The sequence below is a fragment of the Psammomys obesus genome, unplaced genomic scaffold (assembly GCF_907164565.1).
Source record: "Psammomys obesus unplaced genomic scaffold, mPsaObe1.curated_primary_1811, whole genome shotgun sequence".
Taxonomy (NCBI): domain Eukaryota; kingdom Metazoa; phylum Chordata; class Mammalia; order Rodentia; family Muridae; genus Psammomys; species Psammomys obesus.
In genome coordinates this window covers 21,319,241-21,335,402 of record NW_026596109.1, presented here as the reverse complement: position 1 = coordinate 21,335,402, position 16,162 = coordinate 21,319,241, and the positions used below count along the sequence as shown (strand labels likewise).

General features: G+C 39.1%; 1 protein-coding gene across 1 annotated transcript in view; it reads right to left on the bottom strand.

Moving 5' to 3' along the window:
- Positions 1 to 1,393: 1,393 nt before the first annotated feature.
- The window catches only part of Papolg (poly(A) polymerase gamma), a 27,219-nt gene continuing 12,450 nt past the window's right edge, over positions 1,394 to 16,162 (bottom strand). The window contains exons 7-20 of the mRNA XM_055628752.1: positions 15,638 to 15,776; positions 14,505 to 14,577; positions 13,697 to 13,817; positions 13,275 to 13,359; positions 12,472 to 12,525; positions 10,790 to 10,909; positions 10,285 to 10,394; positions 8,394 to 8,515; positions 8,006 to 8,175; positions 7,561 to 7,649; positions 7,259 to 7,479; positions 6,673 to 6,738; positions 6,447 to 6,503; positions 1,394 to 5,287 (exon numbers count right to left, since the gene is read on the bottom strand). Of these exons, the coding sequence (XP_055484727.1) occupies positions 5,189 to 5,287; positions 6,447 to 6,503; positions 6,673 to 6,738; positions 7,259 to 7,479; positions 7,561 to 7,649; positions 8,006 to 8,175; positions 8,394 to 8,515; positions 10,285 to 10,394; positions 10,790 to 10,909; positions 12,472 to 12,525; positions 13,275 to 13,359; positions 13,697 to 13,817; positions 14,505 to 14,577; positions 15,638 to 15,776 (1,526 nt within the window). The 3' untranslated portion in view covers positions 1,394 to 5,188. The remainder of the gene's footprint in view (positions 5,288 to 6,446; positions 6,504 to 6,672; positions 6,739 to 7,258; positions 7,480 to 7,560; positions 7,650 to 8,005; positions 8,176 to 8,393; positions 8,516 to 10,284; positions 10,395 to 10,789; positions 10,910 to 12,471; positions 12,526 to 13,274; positions 13,360 to 13,696; positions 13,818 to 14,504; positions 14,578 to 15,637; positions 15,777 to 16,162) is intronic.

The following is a 16,162-nucleotide window of genomic DNA, read 5'->3' as shown; positions in this document are numbered from 1 at the left end:
AGTGAGTTTGGCTCTCACATGAGCAAATCTTGCTTTACAATATTAAAAGTCCCAATTAGTGATTTTTGTTGCTTATTGGTTTTCATGATTTCTTTGGTTTTGGTTTTGGTTTTTGTTTTCTAAGAGTTTCTCTGTGTAGCCCTCGATGTCCTGAAACTTGCTCTGTAGCCCATCCTGGCCTCAAACTCAGAGATCCACCTACCTGTCTCCTGAGTATTAAAGGATTAAAGGTGTGTACCACCACTGCCTGGCACAACTAGGACTTTAAAAACAGTGAATAAAAACCCATGTCATAACAGTAAGGAAAGCTATTGCCAAAACCTAAGAAGTTATATATACATCCATGCATTTTATATGCAGACATATTCACAGATCATATACACACCCATTAGCCTACAATAAGAAATACTTCTAAGGGTTACCGTGATAGTTTGGAAAACATATTTTAACAGACTTTGTTTTGTTGGCTTTCTTGCATTAGTCCATTAGGTCTCTCTTCAAAGTAATTGTATTAAAATTAGGCAAACCTCTGCTTCCCTCCAAAACCAAAGATGCATGTGTTTTCCTCTTCAATATCCTCTTAGCTTTCTCTAACCAAGGGCTGTTGCTTTTCCCCTGTGAGACAAGGATGTGGCCCAGGCTGGCCTAGAACTATACAGCAGAGGATGACCTTGAACTTCTGATCCTTGGGCTTCTGCCTCCCTGGTGATAGGACTGCAGGTGTGTGCCACCAGGCCTGCTTTAGGAAGTGCTGAGGGTCATGCTAAGGGCTTCCTGCCAGGGAGACATGCACTCTATTGAGGTGCACCTCCAGTCAACCTCTACACAAAGGCCACGTGCTAGTCTGCTTTCCATTGCTGTGATAAATGCCATAACTATGGCGTCAGGGCGAGCACAAGTTTGAATCACTTAAGTGTTAAAACGTGTCAACCTTTACCAAGGGAGATGTAAGAACTTAGGAAATCCTAATGTAACTTGTGACTCTTGGTCTGGTACCCAGGCTGCTTACTAACACGTTTTCAACCAGGGCTGACCAGAGTGACAACATCTTCTTTCAACACTTGACACAAGACGCCCTTTGTGCAACTGTGGACAAGGCCATCCAAAAGGCCAGGAAGCTGGAACTCCTTTAGAGCAGACTTGCACTCTTACAGCTTGCTAATAAATATTGCTAATAAGTGATGAGTGTGAGGCAAATGGGAGTCTGAGCTTTGCTTTCCTAGTAAAGAGCTAGGAGATAGCATTTTCTACCATAAACAGCCGAGCTGTGATGACTAAATGGACTGTCAGTCTGAGAAACAACTCCACAGTCTTGTGGTACTTCTGAAATACTCCCAAATAATCAACCACCACCTATTTGTCAAAGAAAGTTTATTTGATTACTTATTCCAGACAAACGAAGCTCGTGTGTACAATTATAAAACAAGTCAAAACTAACATGTACCACATAGCGATGTAGAGAAGGAAGGACAACAGCTGCAGACATTTTACAGAGCACTGTGGCCTGATGTAGCACCACTTCCATCAAAGATATTCTATATGGGTCTTTTCAAAAATTCAGTGGTAGTTTAAAATTGTAGCAAATTTGGAGGCTGGAGAGATGGCTCAGCAGTGAAGAGTTCTTGCTGCTCTTCCTGAGGGCTTAAGTTTGGTTCCCAGCACCCAGGTTGGGCAGCTCACCACAGCCTTTTACTTCCGCCCCAAGGGTTCTTCAGGGTGCCCTCTTCTGGGCTCTGTTGGAACTGCACTCGCATGCACATTACACATCCACACTTACATAACTAAAAATAAGTCTTTATAAATTTGATAATCTTGTGTTCAATTGACTTCAAATACAAAATTATTAGATTATTTCCAAACTAGAAAACTTGGAAAGGATAGAACCTTATATAATTCCCTTAGAAAATCCTAAGGAAATAGTTGTCATTACTGAGACCGATTTCCTTCTATCATTTGCACAAATTCTAAGCTTTGTATGATTTATTAAGTAGTTATTAATTTATACATAAATTTGTTCATACAAAATATATAGGTAAAAAAACTAAAGCATTTATATTTATTGGTATGTTTAGTGTGTTCTGGCCTGAAATTTTTATCTTTATTTTTCTATCATCTTTAAGGATCATTCTAAGCTACTGTGTGACATTGATAATGAATCTAAGTTAACATGGGAAAGTTGATGGTAAGTACTTTTCTAAATACCAACTATATTAAGTGTCAACCAAAGTATATAAAGCGCCTAAGAAATAAAGCATTTCTGAGGCCCTTTTAATGCACATTGTTAATCCATATCCATGGAGCAAAATCAAATGGAGCAAATTATAAATGTTCTATGATTGTTCAATCCTGGTGGTTCCCACCCCCAGCCTCCTTTTTGAGGGCACAAGCTACTCTGAGAAACCAATAAAAGCTAACTTCCCTTGACTGGAAAGATGCACAAAATCCATCTTATACATAATTCCAAAGGGTTCTCAGGTACTCGTGGCCCTCAAGCTAGAAATTCCTATCTTAAAGCCAAGAGACAAGCCCGTTGCAGTGCTGAGGAGGGAGGATGACCCGAAGGTGAGCGCCAGCATCATCTGTGCAGTGAGTTTCAGGCCAGCTGGGATTACAAAGTGAGATCTTGGGGGATGCTGGCCCATTGGACATTGTCCATTGTCACTTCATTGCTAATTAGTAAGCATTTTATAAACACTACCAAATGCCTGTCTTCAGACAAAACTAGTCTTATTTAAGCATCAATAAACTTTAAAAATTTACTCTTATCCCCAGTTTTACAAGATGTTGAAACAAGTACTTTTCACCTCAGATGGTTAATTCTCAAAGCTAAAGCTCCCAGGTATGTTTTGCTTTGTGAGTCTCCAGAGCTGGTCACTGAAAAATGAGCAGGTTAAAATCCAGTACCTTAGCAAAGTGAACATTTGTCTAAAGGCTGCAGGCTATAGAATATATTTCTAGCTATAGTTACACACTTGAAAACAGACAGTGAACAATATTGAATCCCGTACCTTTCTTTTTACTTACTTGGAACAGTCCAACGGACTTCCCCTACAATGGCAATAAAATGCATGGAAAGTCTCCCCTATGGGTCAGGACAGGATGCACTTTAACTTTTGAATAAATCTGCCATATCAAAACCCATCTACTTAATTCCTCAGATGCCAGACTAGCTGATGAAGTCCTTTTTTAGATTCTGGTACTGAACCATTGACCATGCTGAATAGACCCTTAGCCTAAGAAAAAAGCTACTATAGTTCCAGGGCTAGGCTTGCTCTTTCTAGGACCCAAGATTTAACTAGATTCCCCCATCATATCATGTTTCTAGGTTCAAGGTCACATGACAATCCACTCAGAAGCATTCATTTCTGCTCTCAAGAGTATTTGACAAACAAATCCCAAACATGTAAATCCATGAAAAGGTTAAACTCTGAAAATGGCTTTGCCAAGGAAGCCACAACTCCTCCTGTCCCTCTGATACAGAATGTGAATAGCAGAACAATCCTTTTTGCAACCCTTGCTCTTTACTTTTAGCAATTTTTTTTTTCATTTTTCCTTTATATACATTAAACACTAGAACCTGCCTTTCAGAAGCTATGGATCAGTATGGGCGAGGGAGTAGTATACAGCAGTCTTCCAGTCTAAACTTAAGAATTTAAAGTAAGTGAAAATGGGTTGCTATTTCCGCATTGACTATATGGCTTCCCATGTGTCCTATGAACACACAGCCAGCTTATTTCCCTGCACTAGTCAAGGTACTCGCCTGCTTCTGGACCTACTGTGCACCAAGTGAATGCTGAAGGTGATATGTACAACATTCCTAGATATGCTTCTGTGTTCCATTTTAAATATATCAAGTATATTTTTTAAAAAAATTAAAGACAGACAGTAAAGTTTTTAAAGTTTCTCTTTGAAAAGATGATATCTTACAGTACATACAAAAATACTCTGAAAATACATACGGCTTCATTTACAAAACACGGAGTCAACAGATTACAAGAATTACATGGTTGTGGATTTTTAATAAACTGAGCATGCATTCATGAAACTTAAAAAATATTAAGAAATGCACTGAAAAAGCAGTGTAAAAAAAGACAACTCATATAGTTAAATAAAAACTACAAAGGTCCTGAGCCAATTAATGGTTGGTAACAATGTCATTCAAAAATGCCTTGAGGTTTCAATAAAATCCACTGCTTATTTCTGCATGCCTAATCCATGAAGAAACTGTTGGAGACTGTAAGAAGTTATGGTGAAGGATTATCATGCTGAGTTAAGTTTATACTTCAAAAATACAAGTCTGCTATACTTAAAGGTATCTTATCGTTGGTGGTGGAATGAACTCCTCCTCTGTAAAAATACCAATCAACTAACAAGAATGTCATGAGATAGTAAGATATGTAACAATTTCACCATTCACATACTGACTTTCAGTATCCTGGTTATAGTTTGATTTTTAATAAAGATGCATTTTGAAGACCTCCATGGGAGGCAAAACATTTCTGGTGCCCAACTCTCGTGTAGTCACTGGACTAACCCTCCCTGGTAACTATGCAACATCTGGACAAAAGCACAAAAAATAGTTTAAATATTTATGTGCCAATCTGGACAAAATAATTTAAATCAACAAAATAGATATCTACACAAATGAAGGAAGCAGAAAAGATATCTCACATTCATTAATCTCGGGTTTCACAAAGTAGCTTCAGTGCTAAAGTAAACACAAACATTTAGAAAATTACAAGACAGTTTTTTTTTTTTTGTTTTTAACTTTTTCAGCTCTATACAATGATTACAACATAAGACTTAAATAAAAAAAAAAAAAAAGGAAGGAAAAAAAACAAAACAAAACCAAAAACAGTTCTGTTTTATCAGCGTCCAAGTGGCGAAGAACTGGTTCCCACGACAGAGAAACAAACATCAGAAGTTAAGGCAGTAAAACCTCAAAATGCAAAGCCACAATACTGTAGGTGATGTTACTAGCAGGCAGTCCTCAGAGTGTGCGTAGCACTCAGTGAGTGAACACTACAGCATCTCAAGGTCCAAGTGAGTGTTCAAAAACCACTGCAGGGTCATCAGGCTGGTGACTGTGACTGTCCCCTGTGTGGATGGCAGCTATCTCTATTTGGAGACTGGCTGCCATCTGTGCCACTGTATGACTGCAGCTCACCTAAGTGAAGAGGCTCTGCTATTACCGATTAAGGGTCAGTCGGATGGAGTTTTTGATGACACGGATGTTGCTTGCTGGAACTGGAGATGATGAATCTGGCAGTTCTTTACTAGGTAGTCTCTATCAGAAAGAAAAAGGAACAAAAAAAAAAAAGTGTGTATTTATGTACACACACAGAGACACAGACACACACATAATGGCTCATCTAATAAATGAAGCACAGAACCCTTGATGGACTTTTCTCCAAACCCCTTACACATCTAACATTCAACCATGTGCTCATCTCCTTCCCCTCGCCCTATTCATTTTAAGTGCTTTTTTGCTCTTGGGGAACTTTTTTAAACAGTCAGCCAGAGTGGGGAACGCACAGATGTGGCAGCAGTGTGAGGACGACTCTGAAGATGGCTGTTAGCTGGGTCTCCACTTGGAAGTGTCTACAGAAGTAACCCCATCCATCTGAAGTGGTGGCTGAAGTGACCACCATCCATCTTCAGATGGACCTCTTTGGTGTTTCTGTTGCAGCCTCTGTAAAAACTACTTCTGTCACTGGTGCTGCTAAGATGGCAGAGAGCATGCTTGCAGAGTTTGGTTTACAATGCTCAGACATCAGTCTCCACAAGCTCTGAGAGGGTGTTAGACACGGAGCGATGATGTCACGGTGACTCGTCGCTTGCACTGGACTGCTCGGACAGCTCTGTCTCAGTGTGCCTCATGATACTGCAAGCATGGCCTTGTTGAATGCATTGTTCTTTAGCACTTTCAACACAGGCCTGGGCGCTGCGAATGTTCGCTTCCTCCTCTTCTCCCACATCCTCTGCTGCTGTGAGACTGTTCTCCTCCGGCACCTGATATAGTGGATAGCTCGGTCTGTACCACCATTAACTGCTCTCCTCCCTTTCTTCTTCAGAATTGCTTTCTCTCTTGATTTTCTCTCCTCTTCTGCTGTTTCTGTGGGGGGCTCTTGGGCACCTCAGTATCCCTGCTGGTCAAGCTCATCTGCAAGGACTTCCAAGGCTCTAATGACAATTTTATTGGACATCATGGGTCCTAGTTTTGGGTTTTTGTTTGTTTGTTTTTTGAGACAGGGTTTCTCTGTGTAGCCCTGGCTGCCCAGGACTTGCTTGAAGACCAGGCTGGCCTCAAACTCACAGAGCTCCACTTGCCTCTGCCTCCCAAGTGCGGGGACTGAAGGTGTGCCACTGTGCCTGCCTTAGTTTCAGTTTCTTAAAAATTTTTGTGCTTGTTTTTACCCACAGAGCTATTACCTATCATCTATTACCTTTTTGCGTGATGTATCAATAGTTGGAATGGGCATAGATTCTCCACCAGCTGCATCCTAAAAATAGAAGAATTAAAGATACAAGTTTAAATTTGTTTTCTGTATACAACATTATTCCTACTTAAAATAAATCATAACCAAAAACTGAAGACTCTGAAGTATTCTATGGTACTTTTCACATTTATTGCTCTTTAAGGTCATATTCTAAGTTAATATTAACATTTACCATTGGTTTTCTTTTCCTATCCTCGGCAGCACGGGAGTCCTTAAATGCTGATTCAAGTCGAATAAACTAAAATATAAACAATAAAAATGAGTTGCTACTGTGTATCAGCAAAGACCATACGAACCGATATAAACCAGCAAACTAATCAATCTTTCACCAAACACTACAATTTAAAGACTCCAACTCACTCTACCTAAAATCAGACTTAATTCACCTGCTACCTTTAATGTTTGCAGCTTCAGTGATCTCTCTGGTTAAATCAATCCAGAGTCTAACAAGACATATTTTATCACCATCTGCTGGAAGCAGAGAAGATTCACGTAACAGAAGAAATGGAACAATTACCCCTGGGCTCCTTAGCTTCTGTGTAAATCAGGAAACTTAGACCAATTGACCAAACTCTCAGACCTCAGTAATTTGAATTTAAGATGAACAACAACTATGGTTCCTTAAGGGTCTGAAATATCCTTTCAAATAGAACAACTCCCAATGGACAGTTTACATAGTTAAGGACAACCGTCAGCTTCTTTTCTATAATTTTAACTTAAAACAAAACAAGTGGTCACTACTAAAGCCGTTAGGTTACCTTTTCTATGTCTTTTAACCTCTTAGAAGTCCCATCTGTCGGCGGCGAATGGGATCTTTTGGGTGTTATGTTCTTACTGATATTCGATATTCCATTTACATGTGGCTGACCCTGGGCAGGGCTGTGGGGTGTTGTGATTCTAGGAATAACGTTCCGTCCTACCACAGTAGGAATAGTGCACACAGCTGGGGCGGACACAGCTTTCACTGTCGGGTCAACCTCTGAAAAGACAAAAACAGTTTGAATAATCACATATTTTTTTGTGTAGTAGAATTGTTAACGGCAGAAGGACAGACACTGACTTGCCCCGATGACTGGAATCGACAGCCCCTGAGCTGGGGGAACACTGGGCAGCTTCTCCACAAGCACAGCCGCGGGCTCAGCACCGCTCCTGGGAAAAGTGTAAAATTATCCTTATTAATTTATGTCACTATATGCATTTTAAAGCTCTCACTGTTAACACTTTAACATTACTTCTCTCTAGCATTTCAACCTTACTCACTAGAAGCGCAGCGAAAGTCAGGGAACACAATGAAAACCAAGGGAGAAATCTAGGTAGATAATCTGTACATTCATTTGTACTGCACAATTCCACAGGCCCTTAGTCCTGTAACTCCTACAGCAGCATAGCAATTGCTGAGTAGTACTAAACAAGACACTACTAGCAAGAGAAAAACTAAACAATGAAATAAAACCCCTCACCCTGCAATAAACAGAAGGAGAGGACAGCTCCGACCCCCACCTCACCTCTCTGCTTCTCCTGTGGGGCTGTCTGGGTTGGCCTGCTTATTTGTAGACACCGGAGAGTTAACAGGTGTTCCACTGTCAGTGTCTCTGGAGCTGTCCAGACAATTGCTGTCCAGAGAGGGTCTTCTGGACTGAAGGCCACCTGAGCTCCGACTTACATCAGAAAGACTCTGCCAAATGAGAAAAAGCTGTTAGGACTGCAAAAGCAAAGGAGAATGTAAGACTACCTTCAATTCTGAAGCTCAAGTTATCTCTGTGATAAGGTGAGATTTCAGGCCGTCTACACTCTCTTTTCAAATAGGTTTGGCCAAGTTGTAAAGTTTAAATCTGGTCTCAAGACCAACTGTCTCAGTAGACCCGTGCTGGGGAGTTAGGATTATGGACCCACCTTCTTCTTCTTCTGAAGGATCTCTGCTGGCAGGTAATGATGAAGCTGTTTTTTCTTTACGTGAGTTGCTTCAATTTTCATTCCATCCTTGAGCATATTTATATTGTTTGCCTGCCTGTACACTGTAACAATGTTAATATGTTAACGGGGGATTTCTTTCTGAACCACAAACCATTTTCCTTTTCTGAAATGTATAGGCCTCCTAATGCCCACTGCACCCACCCTCTTATGGGAGCAGACACTTATAAAATACTTCCACTGTGTCACAACACTATCAGGATCAACTGATTCTATGGGTGTATCTTCTGAAAGATTTCCTATAATCAACCCTCATTAACAAAATAAATAAGCACCAATTTTTTTTTTCTCTCACAAATCTCTGTTCATAATTACTTGTCTGAGTCTAAGGTAATTCTTTTTCATTTTAATGTGTGTGTGTGTGTGTGTGTGTATGCGCGCGCGCGCGCATGCGCTACGTCATTGTCTGGTGCCTGTGGAGGTCAGAAGAGAGTATTGGATTCCCTGGGACTGAAGTTACAGACAGTAATGAGCCTCCATGTGGGTGCTGCAGAACCAAGCCTTAGGCCCTTGGGAAAGCAGCCAGAATGCTGAACCTCTAAGTCGAACCTTGAGCTCCCTAAGATAATCTTATATCAAATATCCAAAATGCAGTTCAGGTTTTCCTTCTACGCTGAGACTTTTATTACCATAGCCTACATTAAATACAGAACATGAGAGTTCAGAGGCCACCTGCAAGGGTCTAGGTGGCAAAATCTGTCTCGGAAAGCCTGGCATCACAAGACATATGGCTCTAGATTTCTGTTCTAGTGCTTTCCATAACTTGTGAGGACCACTTGTATTATCAGACAAATTAAGCTATTTTGTGTTTAGCCAATAAGAATTTAAGGCCACTGAAGACAGGGACAGGAGGGTTGTTTTGCACTGCAAATACTATGAAATGTGGCATATTATTTAATACTGTGGAACCTGCCATGCCTACGTGTAGAAAAGATTACTTTAAAAATCTACTAAACAGAGTATCTCCGCTTTCTTCTTTTTCAGACGTCTAATCCTTAATTATATTCATAATTTCATCCTGGATTGTTTATGATTATCAGGAGTACTTGTTCAAATTAAAGATTCTCTGGTTCCTTCCTCAAAATGTGATTTAGTGGTTTTTAAGGTGAGGCATGGGAATCTACATTACCATGATAAAAAGAGCTAGCAGAAAGAATTTAGAAAACTCGGACGTGCCAAGAATAACACCATGAATCTGCATACTACCTCAGATCAACAAGAGCCCAATTTATAACAGGTGCTCCAGAGAGACGAGGCTGGGCTAGTTATGAAGGACAATTTTTTTCTATTGCTCTTGAAACATTCAGCAACTCTGTATCCACTGATAATTATTTAACATGAAAACGTAAAAAATAAAATCACTTTTATAAACTCTGGCTCTACATACAAGAAAGTTACCTGTGAAATTAAGTTTTATTTTGAAACAGAAAATCTCTTAAGATGGTACAAAATTTAAGTGACTCAGGAGTATTCAGGGCTTCTTCTCACTCCTGCCCCTGGGCACACTGAGCGGTTCCCAGACTAAGCAGCAGCCGCAGTGCGAGATATGCTCTCCATTTGTAAGTCTGTCTCTTTTTACATAAATGGTAAGGACCCTCTGTTCAGTATTCTACAACGCCCTTATTAGTAGAAACTGGAAATTGCTTCATCACTCCTTCTCCTTTTTCTAAAGAGCAGCTCTGATTTCTACAGTAGGAATACCATTTAGTTTAACCAAATTGGGAATTAAAAAATATCTCCAGCTAGACTTTAAACAGATGCTACTGAGTCCCAGCCATGGTTGAGAATCACGGTTGAGAATGCAAAGTCTTACCTGTATCAGTAAATGACTGTATATCATATGTCAAGTCTATGTTAACACTCTCTGCATTTTCTACTCTCCGAAAAATTATCCCGAGGAACCACATTGATACGTAATTGTTGCTATAAAGTAAAAATTTCAAATTCCATTAATTTTTTTCAATCTAACAAATGCTACTGCACAATTAAACTTAGTTTTTATTTCTCTAGTTTTATTTCTCTAGTTACTTAAACATTTCAATGACATGACCAAAATTTTAAAGCTATATCCAGAACTCTGGTGTAGCTGCTTAGTATTGTTTGAAAAGAAAATTAAATTGTACTGAAGAATGGCTCATTGACCATTTAAAAGATGTTCCACAATTTTGCTAAGGTTTACTGACTACTTATATAATAGTAAGCACATGGCCACTCACAGTCAAACATACATCACTGTCTGCTACGGAGTCTTTAACTCATCTGAAACAATGCATATGTCAATTAACATTATCTAAGAAATTTATTTAGGGACAACTTACGCTTTATGATGTTCCTTATTTCCTGGGAATGACTGGGGATTCACATGGGCAAGAGTAATAAATTCATTCCGTTCCAAGTTTCCAACAAGTACACGGATTTTAGATTCTACTAATCCAACCCTGAGATGCAACAAGATTTCTATGAAGTCATATTAAATTTGACAACTCAAGTAAACCAAGTAATATATCAACTATGAAGCTTTGTGTGTTCTCTTAAAAACGTAGTCCAATTATAGCAGGGATTTTAAAAATAACAGAAGGGGCGGCAGTGTGGCTCAACAGGTCAAAGTGTTTGCCAGGCAAGCCTGACAACTCAGCCTTGAGCCCTGGAAGTCACAGCGGAAGGACAAAGCCCTTGTGGAGGTGGGCCTCATGAGATCGGATGCATGCTGTGGCATGAGCATGCTCTCTCACACAATAGCAGTGACAGTAATAAAACAAGGCCTCCATCAGGAATATGCGAAATTTAAGTGACTTTCTGCTTACAGAAGAACTGATCTAACTTTAATGCATTTCTGACCATAAAAATATCCAGTCTTGGTTAAGGCTCTAAGAGTCAGGACTTGAGCATAAACAAAAGCTGTTATTAGTGTGGTCTTCAATCTTTTCTACTTTCCAATCTTTATGTATACACCCTAAGGCTAAGCTATCTTTAAATCATATGAACAAGAAAAGCTAAAGTAGGCACATAATTCCTAAAATAAGCATACTCTAATTTTCACAAAATACTGGATTTTGCATTTTCTCGCTTAAGATATATGACTGTCAGATATGTATTTATTAGTGACTCTAAGACAAGATAATTTCAAGAATACTTTCAAATATTTTCAGTTATATAAGCTGACATTATATTGTGTTTCAATAGTAGATGCACGAAAATCTGAGTTGCTGCAGTGCTGTCATCCAAATGAGAAGGAAACTTTTTCTATTAAGTGACAAACTGTGTTTGGTACTTAAGCTTTTAGGCTTTTGAGTTGTATAGTCTCTGCAACTGTTTACTTTGCTATGTAACAAAGAGTAGCGTTCAGTAACATATTAATGTGTACCCGTAACATCTCATTACAAGCGGCAGACTGAATTTGCCATTGGCTGTAGATTTCTGTCTCTTCATCTAGACAAATTAAATACTGCATCAATAGAAAAATTAATTACCAGAGAAGTAAAAACCCTTGAAGCAACAGGTCAGACTGGAAGAAATCACTGGTAGCACACCTGCCCCACAGACCAGGAATGTGAATATACTGCAGGCAGAGAGGATGACTTCATATGCATGAGAAGATAAACTGCAGCTTGACCAAAACTGTCCACTGTCAGAAGCTTTAAACCCTGACACTTGTCCACCACCACCTAGATTAAAAAGATACGTAAAGCGTCTTCCCTTTCAGGTGTGGTGGGGGACAACAATAGTCAGCTGCAGATGGGTGTCAGAAACATCTAGACTACCTTAAAAATTTGCTTACATCTGACTCTAAAAAATACCAAATGAAATATTTCCATGGCCTTCTATCACTGCTGGTGCTGAACTCAAAGACCTTTCTCTGTCCCTATGCTTCATCATGTACATCAGTCACCAATAAAATGTACGAGTTTTGAAAGCCAAGCAAGACACTATTTTATAAACAGTAAAGTGCCATAGAACTATTGTCATCAATAGATAAGAGAACTGGAAACGTAAGTCTTACCATTCTAGGTGATTTTCTTCCGTTGATGCACTGGCAGTCAATACTATATAATGTCTATAAAGAATTTGCAGCAATAATCAGAGGGAAAAAAAAGGCAGAAACATGGTTAGTTTGATTTTTTTACCTGTTTTTATTCTTCTTCTCAAGGAACAAAACTGTACAAGTACACAGTTTCTGAAAGTTATAGATCACTCACAAAACTATACGCCCTACAGTTAAAAGCAACTCACGTACTCAGTGATGCTAGACTAGCTATCAGCAGAATGAGGGGGCCCTTACCACTTAAGATGCCTATTAGCCTAGTATCTACCTTACTTACGAAATCTGAGTAACACCTGTCATCCATCATAATTAGCTTTCTACATTTCAATTCTTATTAGACATGAACTCTACTATTCATGAGGCTGAGGTAGGAGAATCACTGTAAGTTCCAGGCTAACCTAGGTTAGGTTACATAGTGAGTGAGCACAGAGTGAGCCTGGAACGCAGAGTGAGGAACTGTCTCATAAAACAAATAAGGGTCCAGCAAATGGTTTTAGTACGTAAAGGCACTTGTCACCAGGCCTGATGGCTTACGTTTGATCCCTAAGACCCATACACTCTACAGAAGGCAGCTCTAACTCCTGCACGTTGTCCTCTGTCCTCCACATGAATACTCTGGCATGCATGCTCACAGTCATACACAATCTAGCCCTCTTAAAAATAAAAAATGTAAAGCAAACAAACAAAAAAAAAAAACAAGACCAAAAAAATTGACATTTTTCCTGGATACACATATACAAAGGTTATAAAAGTTTAAACACCTGTATTTTTGAAAGAAATTTGGTGGCTCTAATAGTTTGGACCAATCTGATTTCCCTTGAAGAATTTCATCTGTAACCGCAAGACCTACACAAAAACAAAAACAAAGAGTTTTAAGAAGCTAAGTCTAATTTTGAAAAGTGACCAGCTCTTGTATCATTCTACCCAAACCATCTAACCCAGCAAATGCTTGACTTAGAAAATGTAAACCAACTATGCTGTTTCTTAGAACATAAAAGTTAAATTTCACTATATTAGACTGATTCAAATTTTGTCCTTAATATTATGTATTTTGGAAAGCATCTGAAGTTCTAACCAAAAATTAAGGATTACAGAATTCTAATTGGCAATCAATAGCTACAATACAGAGTAACACTGTAACTGTAACGACTCTGTAAGGGACAACGGGGCCAGACACATTTACCTTGTTTGAACTCTTCTACCATCACTGTTCGAGTTGACGTGGACACGTTGTATGTGGAGTTCTGCTGTGGATAGGCAGGGGTGATTATGGGCATAAGATGATACCTATCTGATGGATTTACCTGTGAAATTAGATCAGAATAATTACCTTTCTCCTACTCAGTAGTCCTCACCTTATTTCCCTCAAAGTCTGAAGAATATGGAATATAAATTTAATACTAAATTCCTTCAATCCTAGGAAGTATATTTCTCTTCTGAACTGCATTTTCTTCCTAAAGTTAGATGTCTGTCAAAACTCTGCAGAGGTTAATTTCTCCTCAGGGAAGATATCAAATGATGCATCTCATAAGCAAGTTTTTCAGCATGAGCTAAATAAAACTATAAAGACACTATCATTGAATTTATATAGAAATGAGTGCCTACTCTTATTAAACTGGAATTTAAAAATTAAATGGAAGCTACGTGAGAATTATGAATATGGCTTAAACTGTATTGCAAAGTATTACTTTTATCTATCTCAGTAGTTTATTATAAGCAACTACTTGTAAGACAGTTTGTTTACAATGGGTTATGATACTAGTTTTGATACACCTACTTATCTGGTCATATATGGGTAATTTTTAATGACACAACGTTTGGCTCAGCATTAGAAATTCAAATCACCTGTCTCAAAATGCACAGCAAGGGAAGAAAAGAGCTGTTGCTGCTCAAGAGCTGTGTGTGAAGAAGAGGCGTGGCCTAATAAGACTACAATTTAGAGAAAGCTACTCCGAAATGGTTGGATAAAATGCCATAATAAATTCTCATACCCGAGGATCCCAGACAGGCAGATTCAAGTTGCTTTCTTCTGGTTGCTTCAACAGCACAGGGTTTGGCCATTCCCTAACATTAATAAAGTAAATTAACTCACATACACTCTCACTTCAGATGCTATATGAAATATGAAAAGTATTAAACGGTTCCAATCTTCACATGACAACATACAAAGTACAAGAGGAAGACTGCTTATTTGCTCTCCCTCAGAAACGGCAACTAGTCCTTTGTTAGTTAGGAACAATTTGTACCTTTTCATTTGCTTTCACAGCCTGGACTCTGGTGATATAGTAACAGCAATAACTAACATTAGCATATGAACGAAGCAGCTATGATTATCATCTCCATCTTTCTAGGCAAGCTTAATGTACAAAGCCAAAATCTATGGGGATGTTACTCTCTGAGATAAGGCTCAGGGTCACAAGCTCCTTAAGTGCCACTTTAGTGAGTTATTTGAAAAGGAGACTAGGGCTAAAAGCACTGATTGCCAGAGAGCAAGTGTGGAACAGACCTCAGCCCTCGGCACATGTATAAGAGAGGTATAGACTGGTCTTCATGGGGGACTTCTAACAGTGGGAGCAGGGGCTGTCCCTGACTGCTGCCTCTGGATCCCGCTCCAGGAACTGTTCTGCCTCATCTAGCCTTAGAGAAGAGGTGCCAAGTTTTATTACAACTTGGTGTCATGGCTGATATCAATAAGAGGCCTGCTGTTTTCCAAGGAGAAAGGAGGAGAAATGGAGGTGGGAAGAAGGGACATGAGAGGAGGGGAGTGTGCAATTGGGATGTGAAGTAAATAAATAACTTAGTAATAATAAAAAGGAACAGTGTCATCTGGACGCCCTACTGTCTCAGATTAAATACATTATAACGCTTTTAATGAATACAAACAAACAAAAATATCTCTACAGAGGCCTGTTTCTCTTGAAACAGACTCTGGTCTCTCTATAGCCAGGACCAGAACAGACTGTGGAGCCCAGGCTACCTGCAAACTCATGGCACTATTCTTACCTAAAGCTCTCACAGGCTAGGATTATAGGCATAAGCTACTATGCCTGGCTATAGTTCTTAAACTTTCAAAGAATTTACATATTCATAGAAGTCAGCAATTAGTTAAAGTATATATGCTTACCATTTTGAAAAAACTAAAAAAAACTTGTGAACTAAAGTTGAAGCTGCTGCATTTGGGTACAGTTGACAAGTTCTGGCAACCAGCATTGCCCAGGAGACTCCACCAAGGAATCCCAGCATATTGGAATAAATACCACGACCTAGGAAAACGAACATTTGCTAATTATTATTCAGATCTATTATGCTTGAAATCCAACAGGATAACTTCATTCATTCATAAGACAAACACAAAACTGAAATGATACACAGAATTTCATGCTCGGCTCAGAGCCAGTAAACCGTAAGTTTCTACTTTTGGCTATCTGCTTTGTTCCCTAATATACAATGACCTCAGTTTTCTGCTTTAGTGCCAACTGTCCTGAATAATTCTATGAAATTATTTCTAAGTCCTTCCCCACCCCAATTTTGAAATATCTGGAGTTAAAGAGAGAAACAAACAGAAGGAAAGACACCTGGAGGTCAAGTAGGGAACAAAGAACGTTTCACTAGAAAACATATGGGTAGTATTTTAAAACCAAGCAAAAAA